Source organism: Morone saxatilis, unplaced genomic scaffold, assembly GCF_004916995.1.
Source record: "Morone saxatilis isolate NCDOM2014 unplaced genomic scaffold, NCSU_SB_2.0 Contig14, whole genome shotgun sequence".
In the NCBI taxonomy this organism is placed as follows: Eukaryota; Metazoa; Chordata; class Actinopteri; family Moronidae; genus Morone; species Morone saxatilis.
This window is the reverse complement of record NW_023339696.1, coordinates 7,370,065-7,388,909: the sequence shown is the minus strand read 5'-3', so window position 1 is coordinate 7,388,909 and position 18,845 is coordinate 7,370,065. Positions and strand designations below refer to the sequence as shown.

Genomic DNA, 18,845 nt, shown 5'->3' with positions numbered 1-18,845 from the left:
TGGTGTTGAATACAAGCGCTACTGGTTTTAGACTGGTTTAAGACCAGTACTTATGGGTAGGGTTATGTGTTGGCCACCAGTTTTCATTATTTAAACTTTGTTTCAGATATTTCATGCTTCAAAATACAAAAATACTCATGAGTGTCAGCTGCTGTTGCTATGGAGAAGAAGATAGTCAGAGGAATGAATCAGAGTGAATTCAGAAATCTTTTCTGTCACTGTTGACAGTAGGGTTACAGTTAACCCTAACCCTAACTAAGTCCAGAGCCATAGATGCTAAATTCATCCACAGTTTACCCAGAATAAAGGATTAATTTAAAATGTATATTATATTTTCAGTTTTCTCAGCACCATAATCTTTACATTCCACTCACTGTTTTTAAATTAAAAGAAGCTAATAACATTTAAAGCTCTGTGATCGGATGTTTCTTGCTGAAAAGCACATTGGGAGTCACAGTTACCTTCTTCCTTGAACTCACACAGGCTTGTTCTTTTGATATTTTATCAAATAACCAAATATTTTCTGACACAGTTGTTACTTTTTTGTACTGCTGATTCAAGAGCTTCATGCTGATCAAAGCTCACCGTCTAGACGTAGTCTAAAATACTTTGTCAAGTAAAAACTGACACTAATACTTTTTTGAGTTCCTTTTATATATGTGCAAACCTATAGTTAATGTTTGCATGTGTAGTGTAGACAGACAGGAGACAGACAGAGCTCCATGACCCAGAACTGATGGGTCCTCTGGCAAACACATGTTCTCAATCTATAACTGCCACACTGTTAGAGACTGCCTTATTACTTTTAATTATCTTGCCTTAAGGCGTCATCACCCAGATCAGCAGCACAAGCAACCTAAAGTAACTTAAAGTAGTTTCATCAGTATGAGTTTATGAGTATGCACACTTAACTGTGTGTGACATACCCACTATCTTTGACGTCCAACAGAAACTTTGTTTCTAATTCTGACATAAACATACCCTTTTAGTAGTGCCTGTGTGTCTCCTTGTGTGTGTGTGTGTGTGTGTGTGTGTGTGCAGTTGCTGACTCCTTTGACCATAAGAAGTTTTTCGAGATGGTGGGTCTGAAGGCCAAGTCTGCTGACGATGTGAAGAAGGTCTTCACGGTGCTGGACGCCGACAACAGTGGCTTCATAGAGGAAGAGGAGCTCAAGTGAGCGCATACACACATAAATAAATAACACACATATGAACCCAAAAGATGCAACAAATGACCTTGCTGCACATGAAACATTAGTGTCCTGACACAGATCCGTTCTGCTTTTCTGTCCCTGGCTAGATACGTCCTGAAGGGTTTTGCCAAAGATGGCAGGGACCTGACAGACAAAGAAACCAAAGCATTTTTAAAAGCAGCTGACAAGGATGGAGACGGCAAGATTGGAGTCGATGGTAAACATCAAATTCCATTAGTGGGAGTTTCACATGGTCACACAAAGAGACACCAAGAAACACAAATGTAGAAATAAAGTCACAAACACACAAACACAGGCAGATTCATTTTATTTTCTGATCTTTTATTAGTGAGTGTTGGCTATTAGTATGTAAAGTCAGTTTTATTATAGCTATGAGATCTTACACTGCAGTTGTTTTCTGTTGAACTTCTAAGCCAAAGAAGCAGAATCTAAATTTGTCCTTGTCCCACATACCTCGGTGCAGGTAATTGGCATCACTTACATTGTCCTCATCTGTTTAAATTAACGGAACCACAAAGCATGTAGAATTTTAAGCAACCTTAATGTGTAAAGTTTCTCAGATGTATACAAGAGCAAGACAGTTGATCTTAAAAACCATATTGGTGGTTTGCTTGCTTGGACCCATTAAGCGACTGTACAAAAATTATTGGGGTTGAGACAAGTGATGAACCTTATATTTGACGTAGCCCAAATCTAAAATTAGGAGTTGAATAAGCAATTGCCAAAATTGTGGTAAAAATGATACCAAGTGGTGCATCTTGTTTACTGCAATTTGTATGTAATGTATGTAATATGTTCTGGTTAAAAGTAAACATCACAAAAGAAGGGAAAATTGAATATAAGTCTGGGGCACGGAAAAATAAAACCATCCCTTCCACTCTCAAAAATGTTTTTCAGTAAAATTAAAAACTATGTCACCTCCCACTTTTTGCAGGTTTCAGCCTAATCTTTTTTGTATAGTCCCTAACCACAAATTGTGCACACTACTGTGTAAATATTACTTTGTTTTCCTACATATATTATAACTTTTTAGATAGATTGACACAATTTATTTAACTGAAAGCAGAACACATTTTTACTGTGATGGTTCTTTACAACAACTTGTTTTTCTTCCTCTTCTGCAGAGTTTGCCGGTCTGGTGAAAGAATAAACCTAGTGTGACTGACTAGCACTCCAAGATCACCTCCTTACCACCGCTACATCCTGACACCCGCTTGCCCCCCTTCCTTCCCAACACCTACACATCATCACCCCACCCTGACTCCCAGCCCACCAGACTGCAGCGGATTCCTACTACACACACTCCTCTTCCTCACTTTCTCCCTCACCGCTGACTTCACTAAGTGCAATGCTGCACTATGGGAAGTAAGCTGTGGTGTGCCACCCCCACCCCCCTGCTATATTCATCCTATTTATTTTATCCTTTTTATACAAACTGTTCTTGTTTCTGTTTATGTATAGATAAAAAAACATGCCTGCAGAAATAAACCTCACATTTTAACGCATAAAGTAGATATTTACAGTAAACAGAGATTATAAGAGAAAGACCCTCATTTCCTCCTGTATTTCTGACTTTAACCTCTTAATTATCTCTTCGTTTTCTTAGCTAACACTTTCTCTCACTTTCCCTCTTTCTTTCTCCGTGTTTTTTTTTTTCAGTTTTTCTCTTCTCTTTCACTTCTGGCACTGTTCCCTTCCTGCATTCGCTCCTCTCTGTCCCTCCTACACCATCACCACCATCACCACCATCCATCCATCTATCTATCCATCCATCCCTTTCTCCTCTGGTAATGAGCTGTTGTAAAACATACCAAAAGAAGAAACAGGTCAAGCTGTGAATGAATCAAATAAAAAGAAAAAGAAAAACGAAACCTCGAGAAAGCTGACTCACTAAGTCTCTTCTGTTAATTCCTTCCTTTGATATGATTTTTCTATCTGATTTTGCACTCTCAATCCACGCCTTCTTTCCTTCCTTTCTCTATTTCGCTGTCACTTTTACTCTAATCAAGCTGAACGAGTGAAGCATATCTTGACTGCAACCTAATAATGCATAAAGGGATGTACTAAAAAGTAAGAAGGTCAAAATTAGCCCTCAGTGTCATTTGTTACTATTCATTAGCATCCCCTAAGCAGTGACAGGAGAGGAAGAAACTGCATAAAAACAAACTCAGAGGAGCATCTTTCTGCCAGCGTTTCTTCTATTCCGCATTATAAATGCAACTTCTCTGAAAGAGAAAAAGGAAGCGGAGGCCACAGTATTCCACTTGCTAAAGAGTCTTTACTCAGAAGCGCCGTGCTAGTTTAACAGAACCATGCTGTCAAGCCATTAGCAGAATTGGATTCACACTGAGGTTCAATTTGGGTTAAGTATCCCCAGCGGAGGACCCAAACAGGCAACGCGGGAATCCTGATCTTCTTTAGTAGGCCATTTTACTGCCTGAGCAAATAAACACAGATGTGAAGCTTAGAGGCTATCACTTAAAATGCGAGGAACAGGGCTTTTCAGTTCAGTGTCGCTCAAACATGCTCACTACTGGTCCCAGCACACTGTTAAGATCAGTGTCATTCACAAGAACGACAAATGGTCAGTGGACAGTTTACGGGAAGTGGCATCTTCTTTAACATGTGATAAAGTGCTACGCATAAACACTGAAGCAAAGTGTCAAAATAGTACATGTGTGACATACTTTTAAAGACCCCAGCTTCTATAATAATAATGAATAATGTTATTTTCTGCCAAAGTTAGAAATGTTTTGGCTATTTCATGAGAGATTTCTGTATTTTTTTGTTTTTGTCTGCTCTTCTTCTGAACTTTACTTAACTATTCTTAACTATACTTTTAACTATTTTTTGTTGCTAATTCAGTAGTAAATAATAAATGATATAGACAAATACTAAAGATTTTAAGTGAAGCTGTCTGGGACTGATGATGTAATACCAGTATTTTTATTATGTAATAACTTTAAATTTTTATTCTTGTTAGTTGCATTATTGATCCATATTAGCCTTATACCAGCAGAAATAAATGCCACCTGCTACTAAAGTGAAACACACTGGTTAAAGTAATTATATGATGCTATAAAAATGGTATTACATAATCCATGAATGCGCTGCATTTTTCATTGCATTTCTGGCTCAGACATTTTATCCTATTCTTTATAAGATATTACATTATCTGTCAGAGGTTACATTTTCAACAAGCCAAAGTAAATTAGTAATGCAATTAATATTTATCAGTGGACATAATTCAGTAGACCACGTAGAGAAAATGACAACAATGGCAATTAAAACCAAAAACATAAAATGTACATACAGTATATGGCATCATGCATCCAGTCCTGAGCTACAAAAGATGCAGAAAGTTACGTAAACTGGTACAATTACATAAAAAGTCAATTTTGTTACACACCAACATGTCTTCAGGATTGATTTATAGCATCAGTTCAACACTATATACACATCATAGACAGTAATCATTTATTTCCTATATCTAAGTCATTCACATGAACTTCAGTAATAAACTAAACATTTCAGGAAAGGAATGATGATTTAAGCCAAGGTAAGATCAATGCACGTATTAGTTTATGCTACATAAACAGATTTGTATTACAGTGATTAATTCTCACAAAACCAGAGCCAATTATAAAAGAGGCTACAAAAAACATGAATAGATGTTGGTTGTTGGTTCAGACCTACAAAAATAGATATCTACAGTCCTTGTGCAAACCAAAGAATTCTGCAATATTTATGAAAAGTTTTGTCCTCTTTCTCCAGTGCTGGGTGCAGAAGGACACTATGGCTATGGAGTATTTTCAGAGGTATGAAAACACCAGTTGACAAAACAACCTCCACTCAAGGTCCACGTATTCACTTTCAACCATATACATTTCTCTTTCCAAGGTCAAAAAGAACCTGTCAAGCTCAACGTAAGCATATGTTTTAAGGGTCAAGATGTCATCAACGATTAAAACGTGGGGTCGATCTGTCGTCTGTGGTCGTGGGCTTCAGCTTAACTGTGGCAAATGGGTTGGTACCCCTTTAAAATAAAAGCGTAAAGGAGGGTGGAGAATAAATGTTAGAAGAAGAGAAAAAGAGAGTGGAGAAAACCAATATTAGAAAATGCTGTGGCCCTAAATAACATCTTATAGTCCAACACCAAAGGTTATAACAAGACAAATGAACACTGCGTTTTCAAACAGTACAAGCATCATCTAGCAAACTGCTCACCTGAAGTGAGAGTGAGAGTAATAGTCATGGTTCCCAAACGGCCGTAACTGAAATGGTTTCAACACTAAACTGCACTTGAAACTCTAATGGAAGGAAAGCGATTCTGTGTCATTTAGATCACTGCCCTCATCTGTTGTTCTCTGATTTAATGGGTTCATGATATACTTCAAAAAATATCATTAGTCTCTGGAGTGGCCTCCATTTAAGAATTTCACAACCTGTCTGCGCTTTCAAAGCAGAGCCGCAGTTAGATTAATCTTACCTTGGGAAGAGTTCTGGTCGTGATCCATGTGGTTTTGATCTCTGTAGAAAAAATTTGAGAAAGGTATGGGTGAGAGAAGGCCAATTTCAACCACAAAATGTAGACACATGCACTAATGGAAGCTCCAGCCCTTGACCCCTTCTGGTTTCAGCGGGTCCTCCCACAAGCTGCTTGCTGATGTGTTGTTTCAGGCAGCCCCACACACACATTTGAGAGTGTGTTCAGTTCACACAAACTGCTAAATCACATTTTTACAATAGCGATGGACAAGAGACCATGCAGACACATCACGGAAAATGCATCAATGTCACACTGAAAAAAACCCAAACACATTCATGATAAATAATAAATGTTTGTCATTTGCATTGTTGACTTGAGAACATGTTGCGTAGTGCAGTGTCACTGAAAGCAGCACAAATTTTACATTAACATTATGAATATGTTCAAGACTTTAGAAAACAATTCACAAGCAAGGACCACTCCATCAACTGAGATGCGAATGAATTGTTTATTGAATATGAAATGCGTGAGCAGTGTCTGACGGATGGGAATGGTGGGAGCGAGATGAGGGCTGCGGTGTGGAGAAGGCTTCGGGGGAAGGATCTGCCATTGCTTCTGTACTCACTTACTGTTCCTTACATATACCAGCCATTTGCAAAATTGTGATCATTTGCTTTAAAATCAATCGTTGTAAAATATCCCAGTTTAGGAAGGTAATCTATTACCTTAAGTCTGTCAAAATCTCTCTGCGTGCAGGAACAGAAATGCTACTGTGTGCTTGAAGAGCATCAGAGAGAAAACTGACAGCACTATCACACCTTGCAGCACCCTAAAGATTATGTACCAGATCTATTCAGTCATGAGGACTTCAAATAGGTCTTAATCTTAATATTCTCGAGTTACCGCATGCCAAAACAAGAGCACACGCACACACGCATGCACACAACCTCCTCGCCCATACACCATCAGCAGCTGGAGCTTCCTCCCTGCATCCACCAGAAAGAGGGGTGTGGGGCCATGGAGAACAGCACCTTGCCGCAGTGCCCCTGCTGAACAGACTGGAAAATACCACCATACCATCAAAGCATACCGAGCTGTTTCATATCATTTCTACATCTTTGGGTGTTTTGTTTTGTTTTGTTCAACCAAACCACAAACCAGCATTTCCTTTTGGGTGGTAAAAGTCACTCTTTTCTACGAATCTGTCATTTATTCACAGCTTATTAGCACTACACTGCACTACAGACTGCTTTCTTATAAAGACAGAAACACTGGAGGAGCACCGACCAATAAGATTTTCCCCAGCCTGGTAACCCAAAAGTTTTTTATTAATGGATTATAACTGATCTGAAAAGCAAAAATAAATGATTAATTAACTATTGATAATTCCCTTAGTTACAGCTTATAAAGGCTTTATAAAAGGTGCCTTTTAGAAAGAGGTCCCCACAATGCTTTTAAAAGAGACTGCAGAGAAGAAGAGTCCATTTGTAAACCTTTTTTAGAAGAAAAGATTGATAATCTTTTGAGAGGGAGGGAGAGCGAGAGAGGATTGATTGACATAAGCTACACTGATTGATGAATCAGACAGACTGACTGACCTTGTTTTCAGAATTAAACTCATCCCTTCTGTCAGGAGTTGGTGTGATTGGTCGCATATCAGACTGTCTATTATAAGATGGAGGTGGAGGTGGAGGCGGAGGGGGCGGGGCTCCACTCTGGCTGCTGCTCCCTGGTTGGTCGAGCAGGTTGCTCATGCTGCTGCTGCTTCGGAGAGTAGAGCTACTGAAATGACAACAAATTAACTTTCTTTATGTGTCGAAGTAGCAAAGTCTGGTTGAATTATTAATTTATTATTGTAAGTCGCTTTGGAAAAAAAGCATCAGCTAAATAAATTAAATGTGAAATATAAAATATATAGAAAATACAAACAAATATGAGTTAAAGCATGTTTTTTTCCTTGTCAAGTTTCACATTAAATACATATGTTCAGTGTATTTGATATACAAAGGCTGTAGCATGTGTTCACAGTGACTGAGCAAAGTTTTAGTTTCAAACCTCCTACTGGTTTTCCTCACAGCTATGGGTCACCCAAATATCCTAAATAGTTCAAGTTATTATTCCAGGCATGAGTTTCATGCTGACCCTATTTTGAATAAAACAATAAGGACGTCCTGGTAGAGCTGCAAAATGTATTGTGTGCTTCAGGGGTGAATGCAGAAGATTTAGTCTTTTGTTTAAAATCTCTACATCTATTCTTAATGGCTGCAAGTAAATAATTATTTGGACTGTGGGAGGTGATGTACAAATATGAGACACCTGCAAACAGTGAGACCACCAAATTCAAAACTATTTTTCCACTTCATAAAACAAGATCATTTTCAGTAAGTAAATTCATTAGGAAGAGTAATATGCGAGCAGCTGTTCTGTTTTTACATCAGAAATGCATGATTACATGGTTTTCTACAGCAAAGTAACCAGTCACAGTCAATATACAATGAATCCTACTCTTCAAATATTGAAAAGCTTCTCAGTATTGTGTCTAACTGAAGTTATTAAAGTAATATTTCAACAGCAAATATGCTTACATGCTTTAGTAATTCTACTACTACTGCTGTGTCCAGCCAAAACATAGTGCAGCACATTACCTCTGTAAAACCAGAACGTATTTTTAAACTTCAAACCCAGAGGTATCCTGTATCAATTAATGAGCTTTAGATGGGCACAATTTGTTACCTTTAGACAGAGCCAGGCTAGCTGCTTCCCCCTGTTTTCAGTTTCTAAGCTAAACTGAGCTGCTGTTGGCTGCAGTGTCATATTTATGGTGAACTCTGGTGTTAATGCTTAGAAACCTTGTTTTTCACCATATTATCTGACATAGTAAGAGTCAGAAAGATATGACAATACATTCCTTTACCAGTCTGCTCTTAGCATAGCATAATGCTATTTAACAGTCGTACTTGTTAAAAACATTTTATTTTATTTTTACCGAGAGCTGGTTGTCTTCGGGGGATCATCCACTGCTTCCACATAGGAGGCTGGAAACCATCCCTGACTGAAAACAAAAGAGTCAAAAAGTTAAGATGACACATGATTAACGCCATTAAAAATGTTAGAGGTGCAAAAACATTTAAATAAATTAGTGAAGACAAATGCACTTTTTAACAGCTTAAACAACTATTGGATGGATTCATTCATGGTCCCTAGAGGATGAATCACAGACTTTGGTGATCCTCTGACTTTTCCTCTAGCTCCATTATCAGATCAAAATTGAAATGTCCATTCCCATCAGCCTCAGTTGTACTTCGTGTTTACTGCCAATGTTAGCATGCTAACATTATGCAAACATAGAAAACTTTATGGTAAACATTGTTTTGTGCACTGATGCATTTAGCTCAAAGCACCACTCTGTCTAGTACAGCCTCACAGAGCCGCTAACATAGCTGTAGACTCTAATCCTGGTTCAGTTAATGTTTTCTTTTGCTTTATTTACTCTTTAACATGTTACTTTTACAGTGTAAAATATATAATTTCTCTCATAGCTGATTATCTTTTAGGAAAAGGAACCTGTGTCTATAAAGTGTAAAAATGTTAATGTAACTAGCTGAATATATTGGCCTTCTGAATGGTGTTGTGCAACAGAGAGTACAGCAGCAGAAAAAAAAGAAGGCTACCATATCTTTAACTTCAGCAACAGACATATTTACAATGGGTGCACATGGTTAAGCAAGACAGACAGATGCCTCCACGTTAACACAAACACTCACAGGGGAACATCACTCACCGTGAAGTGCTGTCAGCATGTCCGTACAGCCAGCCGTTCCTGGGCTGTTGGTTCATCACAGTGATCATCTCTCCTCTGGAGAAGGGCAGCAGGGTGGGGTTGGAGCCACCAGGCTGATGGGCCACCAATGCCCTCATGGATCTCCCACCACCACCACCCCCTCCCACTGACTCTGCTCGAGAGCTGTAAATGCTTCCCTGGGGAGACGGGGCTGGAGAGAAGAGTTTGTTACACGAGTTAACTGATAAAGCTCTTAATTGGCAAAGAAGGATGTCTGGTGAAATGATTAATTAAAATATATAAATGGCAACAATTTATTTATTTTATTAATTATGGCAGACTACTAAGTATCTTACTATGCATAATGTTTTTGCTTAGATAGCAGGGGATTCAATTTATTGAATTATACCAACAAGGGTGGCATTGTTTATTTCTATAGTGGGCAACAAGAAGCCTTGTTTTGCGTTTCAGAAGGGCGAAAGTGGAACATAAGTGGATGTGCTATTTAGTATTTCAAGATAATTTTTTTTCTGTTGTCACTGTATGTATTTTTATAGATAAGCAAGCCAAATAATTAGACAGGAAGAGGAAAGTACAAATGAGAAGGTTTGAAAATGCATGATGTGAAAAATGATGAGGATGGAGAGAAAGATGGTCGAGAGAGAGAGAAAGAGAGAGAGATAGAGAGAGAGAAACAGAGATAAAAGGCTTAAAGAATGATAAAGCGGGTGGTGGAATGAAGGCAAAATGAGCTCTGATATACAGGCGGAGGCATTATGGCCTGCAAATGATTTACAGACATCAATGAATATTACAGCCATGCTTTTGTTCTAAATATAACATGAAATATGTGGCACCAAAGTCAAATCAAAATCATTTTATGATATCATTGTTAGCTGTTGACATTTTAGATTTACTGTCTGTGTTCAAGCATGGTGCCGGTAAAATTATATCTTTACTCAAAGTAAATTTAGAGTTTTGGAATGAAGCCCTGTTCATATTACAGTAACCGCTCACCCCTTGATGGTATTTTGCCGAGGGTCAGCTCCTCTCTGGTCTTTTTGATCTCCTCCTCCTTCATCCCCATCTGTTTCACCATGAATACACAACTCATTACACGCACAGGTACAGTGTGAACAACCGGGCTGCCAGTCTGTGCAGTTGTAACATTAATATAACTTGTAAACACCAGGATGAATCCGGATGAGAAACAAAAGCAGCAGCCCGTCACATCCTCACATGTGTTGGATCTCCTGTATGTTACAGTGAGTAATGTACTACGTGTGACTATGAGCACAACTCAAATATTTGTCTAATGTGGCTCACAGGCTTCACTCTGTTGTAAGCAAGGATAACCAAAACAAACGTAGAATTCATGTTAATTCTCTGATTGTTATTGCAGTAGGATGTGAGATCTGTGGGGGTTCATTGGCACGTCACCTTCAAATGAGGAACGGACTGAAGCTGACAGGGTTTCTCTCAGGCCCGTCTTTGTTGTTAACTTGAATCGTAATTGTAGCCTTCATGCAAAAAACCATATGGGTTCAGTTTGTGAACTGTTCTGAAGCGTCATTTTGAATTTACACTCAAAGACTAGTGCGTTCATCCAGATGATGTATAACATCCAGATTTTGATTATAGTGTTTCAACAGTAAAGTACTTTATCACAATCAGATATTAATTTCTTTCATGGCAGAAAATATGTAATCGATTTTATTTCAGCAAAAGGTTTAATGCTCCTCAGACATTTTATTATGCCTCATGAGGTGTGATTAATTCTGATGGTTTTAAATTAAATCAGGCTCCAGCCAGCAGAGGGCACCCTGGTAACAAAAATATGATTGCAATAATTCACTGGTTTCTCTACAACACACTGTCTGTGAATAAGTATTATCCATTTCTTGGTGCAGCTAACACCCAGTTCCAACACAGTGTGTTTTCTTATCACTTTAGCACACTTTAAAACTAAATGTTAAAAGTTTTGACTGACTCTAATTATGCAATCCATTTCACAAGCCATTGCCCAAACCCATCTTAAACAGCTTCCCCTTCAGTTCTTTTTCATAAAACAAGATCATATCTCACACCAGCAGCATATTCTTGGACTTTTGAGAGATTCATATGCAATCTAGCTTGAATAATTCAGTAAACACAACTGGCTTTTGTAAACTCTCCCCTGAACTCACAGAGTAATCCACAGAAGCGGGTTGTTTGTCCTCGCGTTTTGTCGCGGGTCCTCTGGTGGCATTCACTTCATATGTCCAGGCATCAGCTCTCTTCTGCAGAGAACCTACTGTCTGCCACACCACACACAAACACAGACACACAGATACACACACACACACATACAGTAAAGAACCCCATTAATTAGGAAGGGTTATGTTGCAGAAGCTTATGTTAGTGCTCATTTGGCAAAAACAATGCATCATATACATAAGTGTATGTTCAGTGCTGCACTATGAGACAACACTCATCCACATAAACAGTGGCCTGCATCCTTTAACTGTGAGTACTATTGTTGTTGTGAAAAATGTCACCAGCATGCCATATTAGACTTCCATCCGTTTCAGTCTGTGAGAGACAAATCTGTTCTGGTCACACAGGTTAAAGCTGCGGAATTAAACCTCAGAGAATTAAAGTGTATTTATGCAAGCTTATTTCTGCCATTAAAAATGCTTTGACATAAAAAACATAAAAAAAAATTTAAAAAGTAAACAAACCAAAAAAATGACCTACTATCTCATACTTTTGACTATTTCATTAATTCTGACTTTTTATCTCATAAATTTGACTTTTTTCTTATAACTTTAACTTTTCTTGACTTTTTGAACCAATATATTTTCATCTTTACAAAATGGGCATGAATTTAAGTGAAGTGTTAATCTGGTAAATGTTTTAGGTTGAGAATTTTAGCACCATGTGTGGTTCAAACAGCCTGATGCACAACAAGACACCGCGGTTTGCATGCTTTTCTTCACCTGGTGGCAGTATAAGCTGTTTTGAGGTCATATTTATTCGAATGATCTTTGCATTTACATTGTTATCTCCAGTAGACTTATCAAAAATCATGTAAAGTGAAGGGAAAACTTGGCCCTTGGGCTGCTTCTATTTAGCCTACGAGTACAGAAAGCTCAGCAAATGTGTCAAGTCAGTCCTGAACCACTGGTGCAGTCTCAAAGGGCCTTGTGACAGCTATAGGGTTGGGTTTACTGTCACGCCCTGTCACTTGGGTCAGGAGAGTGTTGTGATAAAAAGTGAGCAGGGAGTCCAAAGTTCGAAGAGATAACTTGTTAGTGAGGCATCAGACCTGCTGAAGAAACTGAATCTGTCTATGTAGCTCTGAGGCTGCTCGTTATAAAGGAGGGGAATTTCTCTACGGGCACTGACAAAGTCTCAAATAATCATTCATTATTGTGAATTCTCTTTTAGAGTGCCTTCTTGTTATTGTCTGTCTGACATGCATTTCAATGAGTTGTAATATAAAACCCGACCCATTTGGCACCTGTAGTCAAGCCATGCAAAAACTAATCATAAAACACTAAATACATAAATGCTATTTGGGATAAGCTGTATACCTTATTCATAAGGTGGGCGATGGCTTGTATCAGGCCACAGTGTTTCTCAGCCAGGAAACGGTGTCGTCTCTCCTCCTCCTTCAGAGCCTCGCCATGGCTCTTCCTCAGAAACTGCACATACTCATTACAATCCTGAGAATACACATATTTGACAGTACATATGTAATGACTCATTTATATACGATGATGCTGAATTTAAGCTACACACACACACACACACACACACACACATACACACCTGGTTGGCTCCTCTCCTCAGCTGTCTCTCCACAGCTTCTGCCTGGCTGTGGACTTCCATCTCATAGTGCTTCCTACTGCCCTGTGTGACAGAGAATTCATTCTGTAAAACAATCCATTGGAAATCCTATTCATTGTAATGGCTTCCCATGATAGCCCGCAGTTATTCATTTTACTTTTTATTCCTGGAAATAATTATGCGGTAACAGCTAGTCATGAGCCCCTTTTTGACCTCGCTGTGCCCCTGATTTGGCCCTCACTCACTGATATGTAATCTCTGTCCAGTCTAATGTTATTGTCCATCTCCTGAAGAACCTCCACACTGAACCAGCGGAACTGGAAGGAGACACACAAAACCTTATTAAATACATAAGGAAACAGCACATAACAGCTTGATGGTACTCAGAAGTTGTGATGAACAGATTGGTGCAGTGTTGATGTGACTTACTACTCCCTCCAGCTCTGACGTCAGCATTCTTTGGTTCTTAGAGATCTGAATCAAGACGTCTCCTTAAAAACAACAGGATTACATGTTACATTATAAATATATTACAAGAAAACAATCATATTATATCATAACATATAATATAAAAATAAAATCTGTCAAAGATCCATGTCTGTAATCTTCTGGATAGGGGCAGTATCTGTTACCACCTTGGATACTACTGTATTTCTGAGCATTTATTCCAGTGTCATTAATCAGTGATCTCAACATTAATCTCTTAAGCAAACTTACACACACACCAGCTAACATACAGACATACATTTGTGATTTCCCGGTGAAAAACATTCAAATCTGTGCTCCAAAGAGCAACTATGCAGTCTAACTATCATCATGTTAAATGTTTTTTTTTTTTTGAGTGTTTGTTTTTGTGTCTAACGGTGGTCAGAAAAACTTTTGTGGACACAGATTTTGGAAGCTGGACTGTTTCACTTGGGTGTCTGTTGTATAAGACCGTTGTATATCACACCTGATAGATCTAACATGAAGAAAACAACGAAAACAACATAAAAGATGTAACAATGTAACAAGATGAAAAAGACCCTATTTGAAGCTTCCATTAGCTTTGCAAAGAAACAGCTGGTAGAAATGTTCCGCAGATAAACCAAGAGGGCACTTTCTACTTTTATACTTTGAGGACAATTCGTTTTACTTCTACTTGTTTAATCAAAGTGCAGAGGCTACTTTTGCCTCCTACTGGCGATTTGCCTTTCATCCACTACTGTTATATATAATATTGGGAGTTGGTTCATTGAGATAAGCAGTAGTATCTATTGCAGAAGCAGAGGGACGTAATTAAATGAGCAACAGTCAAATCTTAAATGGTGGGAAAAAATATAGAAGCACGACCAAAACATGGCATTTCTGTTTGTTTCATGTATTAATTTGAGGAAGGTTACAGTCTCCTCATCGCCATTTTTTGTCTCTCCAGTGGTGCAGATGTTTTAGTAGATTTTTAAGTTTTGCTTCACACACAAAATGATTAATTCACTATGTCTCTTTTCATTGCACTTGACATAGTTTCTTTTATTGATACACCAACTTTTCCACCTCAGCTGAGAGTAAAATTTTTTTGTGATATTCTGAGGGTTTTCTGCCAAACCTTTAGCTGAAAGATACACAACAGAAACACAGGAGTTACAGCTTCTTCTCAGGTGTGTTCAGACAGAAAATAAGTCGAATTTTTGCTTTTCACCATTAACTTGAAGACTGAACCATTTGTGTTTATGCAGGCTACCAGCTGTACAGACTTTGCGTTGTGGAAGTATGTCTGTGTTGAGCTTAGCTTCGGACTGAACTCAAGACTCACAAGAAACTTTTTTATCATGTAGCGGACTGAATATCTTTTCATCCAGATGGTTAGAGTAATTATTTTTCAAAAAAACAGATGCCTAACAATATAAAGTAATATGCTAATATGCTAAGACAGAAGAGGGACCTGAACAGCTGGTAAAACCATTTCCAAAGAAGTTTAATATCAGGTTTTACCATGCCATATCATTGTATTCTGGAAATGTTGAACCTGTTTAGCTTGTCACAGTGCTAGAAATGCATGTCGGGGTTCAGTTCCTCTCTAAGGAAACTGTACAGTAAGAATACACATACATGATCCAGTTTGGACAATATTTTCAGCTCCAGCCACTAAACCTAACACGACTCCTCTTTAGAGTGGCTGGGTTAAGTGAGCAGAGCACAGCCCGCTGCCTGTCATCGTCTATTATTCATGATGTCTGCAGGCATCTGATACCTACTGCCAAAACTCTTGGCTTGAAAACAGACTCAAACATACACTGTGTTGCAGTCTAACTTTAAACATAACCTGTTGTCTTAAGTAGAAATCTACAGATGACAGTTATGTCATGATCTTGACTTGACCGCCCAATACAAATACTAGCTCAGTCAGAGCTGCAGGTAAAAGTATTTTAGTCTTTATAGGCACTGACTGTTATAGATAGTGTAAAATACATTCATTCAATAGCTTCTCACAGTATGTCTTACTCACTACACATCAAAGGGTATGCTACTCACACACACCAACATGTTGCACATGCACCGGTTCTTAGGAATTGTAAAAGGAATAAAATAAAGTGGGTAAACTTTGGTCTTTATGATACGGAAGAACATTGTTTTATTAGTTTCATAAATGGCCATAAACAAAGACAGAATGCTCACATCCTGGACTGTAGATACAGAAATAGCTTATTTGTGTTCCGACTCAGTAATTAGAGATTGCACAAGCAAAGCTGTGAGTCAATGTCTGTTCCCACATACCTAGGGAGTGTGAGGACATGGTATGAAGAGCCCTTTCTCCAATCTTTGAAAGTGCACTGAAGTAGGCCTCACTTGTTACAGCAAGAGCTGAAACACACACAAACACAACAGACACTTGAAATGCAAAATGATTTTGTACAACTCCTTTCCCTGGTGTAGAACTGTAAAAGCAGGTAAACAGAGCAATTCATTATAAAACACGGAGATGGAAATACAATTATTCAATGATTTAAATTACCATACACAGAAACACCTCTCTGCAATAATTTTAAAATGTTTACCTAAATAACAGCATAAAATCACAGTGAATAATTTTTCTTCATAAGCAATAACCATAAAGTGTCTGTTCACTGTCATTGATACTTCTGTGCACTTTGATCATCTGCTATTGATATTGCTTTATTTCTATCGGCTATTACACTGTCCTGGATATTCAGTGGGTGGGAAAAACTGCCTTGTTTTTGGACTGATGGGGCTGCAGCCAGTGCTAAGCAATCAAACACACTTGCCCTGAGGCTGTCATACTAATGGATTTCAATATTAAACACCTACTGTATGTGATAGTAATAACAATGGATAAGGAGACTGAATGGCATCCACTACCTTTTTCAGTTTTCTTTAGCAGAAGCTGCATTAGTAGAATCTAAACAGACATTACTTCTTGGTCTTGGCTTGAGCTCATTAACTTGTTATGGAGTTATGACTCTACCCTGAACACAAGGAGGGAACTTATAGCCTCTGTGCAGGTGGCAACAAGAGACATCATAACCTGCCTTTTATTGCCTGCAGGGGTTTTGGTGCAGTGGTGCTACTATGGATCAGTTGGTGATGACGTTGCATTACTGCTCTCTCATATATTAAACAAACACCTATAATGTCATATAATGTGCAAAAGCATCACCGTGTGAAACTGCTTCTGTGACTGAATTGCATTTGCATTCCAGCATTTTAAAGGTCTTTCACATTGAATGCACTGCACAGGGATTAGAGGTAATTATTATGTGGATAATTAAGACCTAAAATATAGACACAATTACTGTATGTTAGAATTCAAATTAAAAGTTTAATCCTGGCTGTAAAATGACCTATTCTCTTCTTCACAGGACTTAAAGGAAACACATTCCGATATAGAGCATATAAAAAAATCCAATACCCTTAGGCCAAGCCTAGATTCAATATCCTAAATCCCTTCCTCTGTATATGGAAATCAAATATAGCTGTGGGGCCATGTTTGTCTGTTGACAATGTACTCATAACAACCTCTGCAGGCCTTGGTTACAAGCCCATAACCAAGGCTATATCATCACCGGGATATTCCCAAAGCATATGGACTTTGGAATAAGGTGCAGTGAATAGACACCTGGCAGCACCCATATTCTGTGTGCTGCCATTATAGTTTTTCTCTAGTTTATAGCACTTATAGGTGTGTGTATTTCCCACACAAATGGCCTAAAACTGAGAAATTCTCATTAGCCGATTGCTTTTCTTTCTTTCTGTCTTACCCTGGAAAGCGTGTATGTAGCTGTTACCCAGTGAAACCAGTTTCTGTAGGCTTGGGTTGAACTCATCCATCAAGCTCTGTTTGGGAAACACAAACACACAGACACACATATACACCACAGTTTCTGTTGAATTTTGAAAGTCAGAGAAAGTTAAAGGAGAATCAATACAATCCATCTTTAATTCAATCTGTATTTATGAGCACAAACTCTCCCTCCCAACACCGAAACACAGACAGCCAGAGACTCAAATCTCTGGTGTTATCAAGCGGAGGAAATACTCCCTGAATTTCAAACTGTGAATTCACATCATGTTTGCTTGGTAGAAATGAAAAGAAATCACAACACAGGACAGCCCACTCTTACAAGCATGTGGTTATTTTTTGCACCCATATGTCTCACATGTAAGTTTGTTGTTTGTTGGGCCAGTAGCCCACACATAAAGTGTTACTTACCGAGTAAATCCCCAAGGTGGAGCGATGCAACTTATCACAATTCATCCCCGACATGTTTATATCCAGAGTAGTGCAACTGAAAACCTCGAGAGGGTCTGTAGGGCTTAAATCATCCAGCAAATGTAACAAAGTCTCTGTGAGAAATGAGAGTTAATCGTATTGAACTGGACGTGGAGTTGAGGAGAGGAGGCAGTTCAGTGTGTTTGTAATCGACACCACTGTGGCCTCAGAAAGACTGGAGTAAATAATTAAACATGGCTCAACCATAAAACACACTGACATGTGCTATAAACCCTGACTGTGTATGTGTGTGTGTGTGTGTGTGTGTGTGTGAGAGAGAGAGAGAGAGAAGAGAGAGAGAGAGTGTGTGTGTGTGATGTGTATTTGCCACATGGTATGTTTTTCAAGACTGCAAACAGAGGCCTGTTTGTAACTCTGCAATGTACAAAATCATATATATATATATATGTATATATATATAAATAGGAAGTCACATTGAGATGAGATCTTATTTACAAAGATAGACCTGAAACAAGAAATAAGACAATATATAATATAAAAATAATAACAATAAAAATATTGTAATGATTTAGAATAATAATAATAAAATAACAATATAATAGCAAATATTTAAATATAGATTTATATACAAAACTTCATTCACAGCAGCAGGATGGACACAAAATAAACTACATTGTTCATGTTTATCATGACATATATGTTATGTCATAAGTAACATGTCACTTAGTACAAGATGTGACTGACAGATTAGACTTTGTCTCTTTAGGCTTTGGATGCACAGCGTCAATGCATGAAGAATAA

General features: G+C 38.2%; 2 protein-coding genes across 3 annotated transcripts in view; one reads left to right on the top strand and one right to left on the bottom strand.

Moving 5' to 3' along the window:
• Positions 1-3,100, top strand: part of pvalb6 (parvalbumin 6) — an 11,899-nt gene extending 8,799 nt beyond the window's left edge. The window contains exons 3-6 of one of the 2 annotated variants that reach the window (XR_004796486.1): positions 1,042-1,174; positions 1,301-1,410; positions 2,339-2,579; positions 2,874-3,100. Coding sequence is in view for 1 of the 2 variants with exons in the window: in XM_035655227.1 (XP_035511120.1) it covers positions 1,042-1,174; positions 1,301-1,410; positions 2,339-2,364 (269 nt within the window). In the remaining variant the exon portion in view is untranslated. Of the gene's footprint in view, positions 1-1,041; positions 1,175-1,300; positions 1,411-2,338 lie in introns of both variants that reach the window. The other variant, XM_035655227.1, reaches the window with a different exon arrangement.
• Positions 3,101-4,155: 1,055 nt separating this feature from the next.
• On the bottom strand, positions 4,156-18,225 carry baiap2l2a (BAR/IMD domain containing adaptor protein 2 like 2a). The gene is made up of 14 exons (XM_035655226.1): positions 18,024-18,225; positions 17,572-17,647; positions 16,070-16,156; positions 13,745-13,806; positions 13,561-13,632; positions 13,298-13,378; positions 13,060-13,191; positions 11,671-11,781; positions 10,502-10,571; positions 9,485-9,695; positions 8,690-8,755; positions 7,302-7,485; positions 5,704-5,744; positions 4,156-5,250 (listed from the first exon to the last, which is right to left on the bottom strand). The coding sequence occupies exons 1-14, from the start codon at positions 18,075-18,077 to the stop codon at positions 5,172-5,174; spliced, it is 1,326 nt and encodes a 441-aa protein (XP_035511119.1). The 5' UTR covers positions 18,078-18,225; the 3' UTR covers positions 4,156-5,171.
• Positions 18,226-18,845: the final 620 nt, after the last annotated feature.

What these genes read in the sequence shown, in the direction of transcription:
- baiap2l2a (XM_035655226.1), bottom strand. Translation starts at nt 18,077, where the DNA reads ATGTCGGGGATGAATTGTGATAAGTTGCATCGCTCCACCTTGGGGATT. An exon ending in CGGCAAAATACCATCAAGGG is followed by an intron (nt 9,696 to 10,501) that starts GTGAGCGGTTAC and finishes TCTTCTCTCCAG; the next exon opens with CCCCGTCTCCCCAGGGAAGC. An exon ending in CATGCTGACAGCACTTCACG is followed by an intron (nt 8,756 to 9,484) that starts GTGAGTGATGTT and finishes TTTTGTTTTCAG; the next exon opens with TCAGGGATGGTTTCCAGCCT.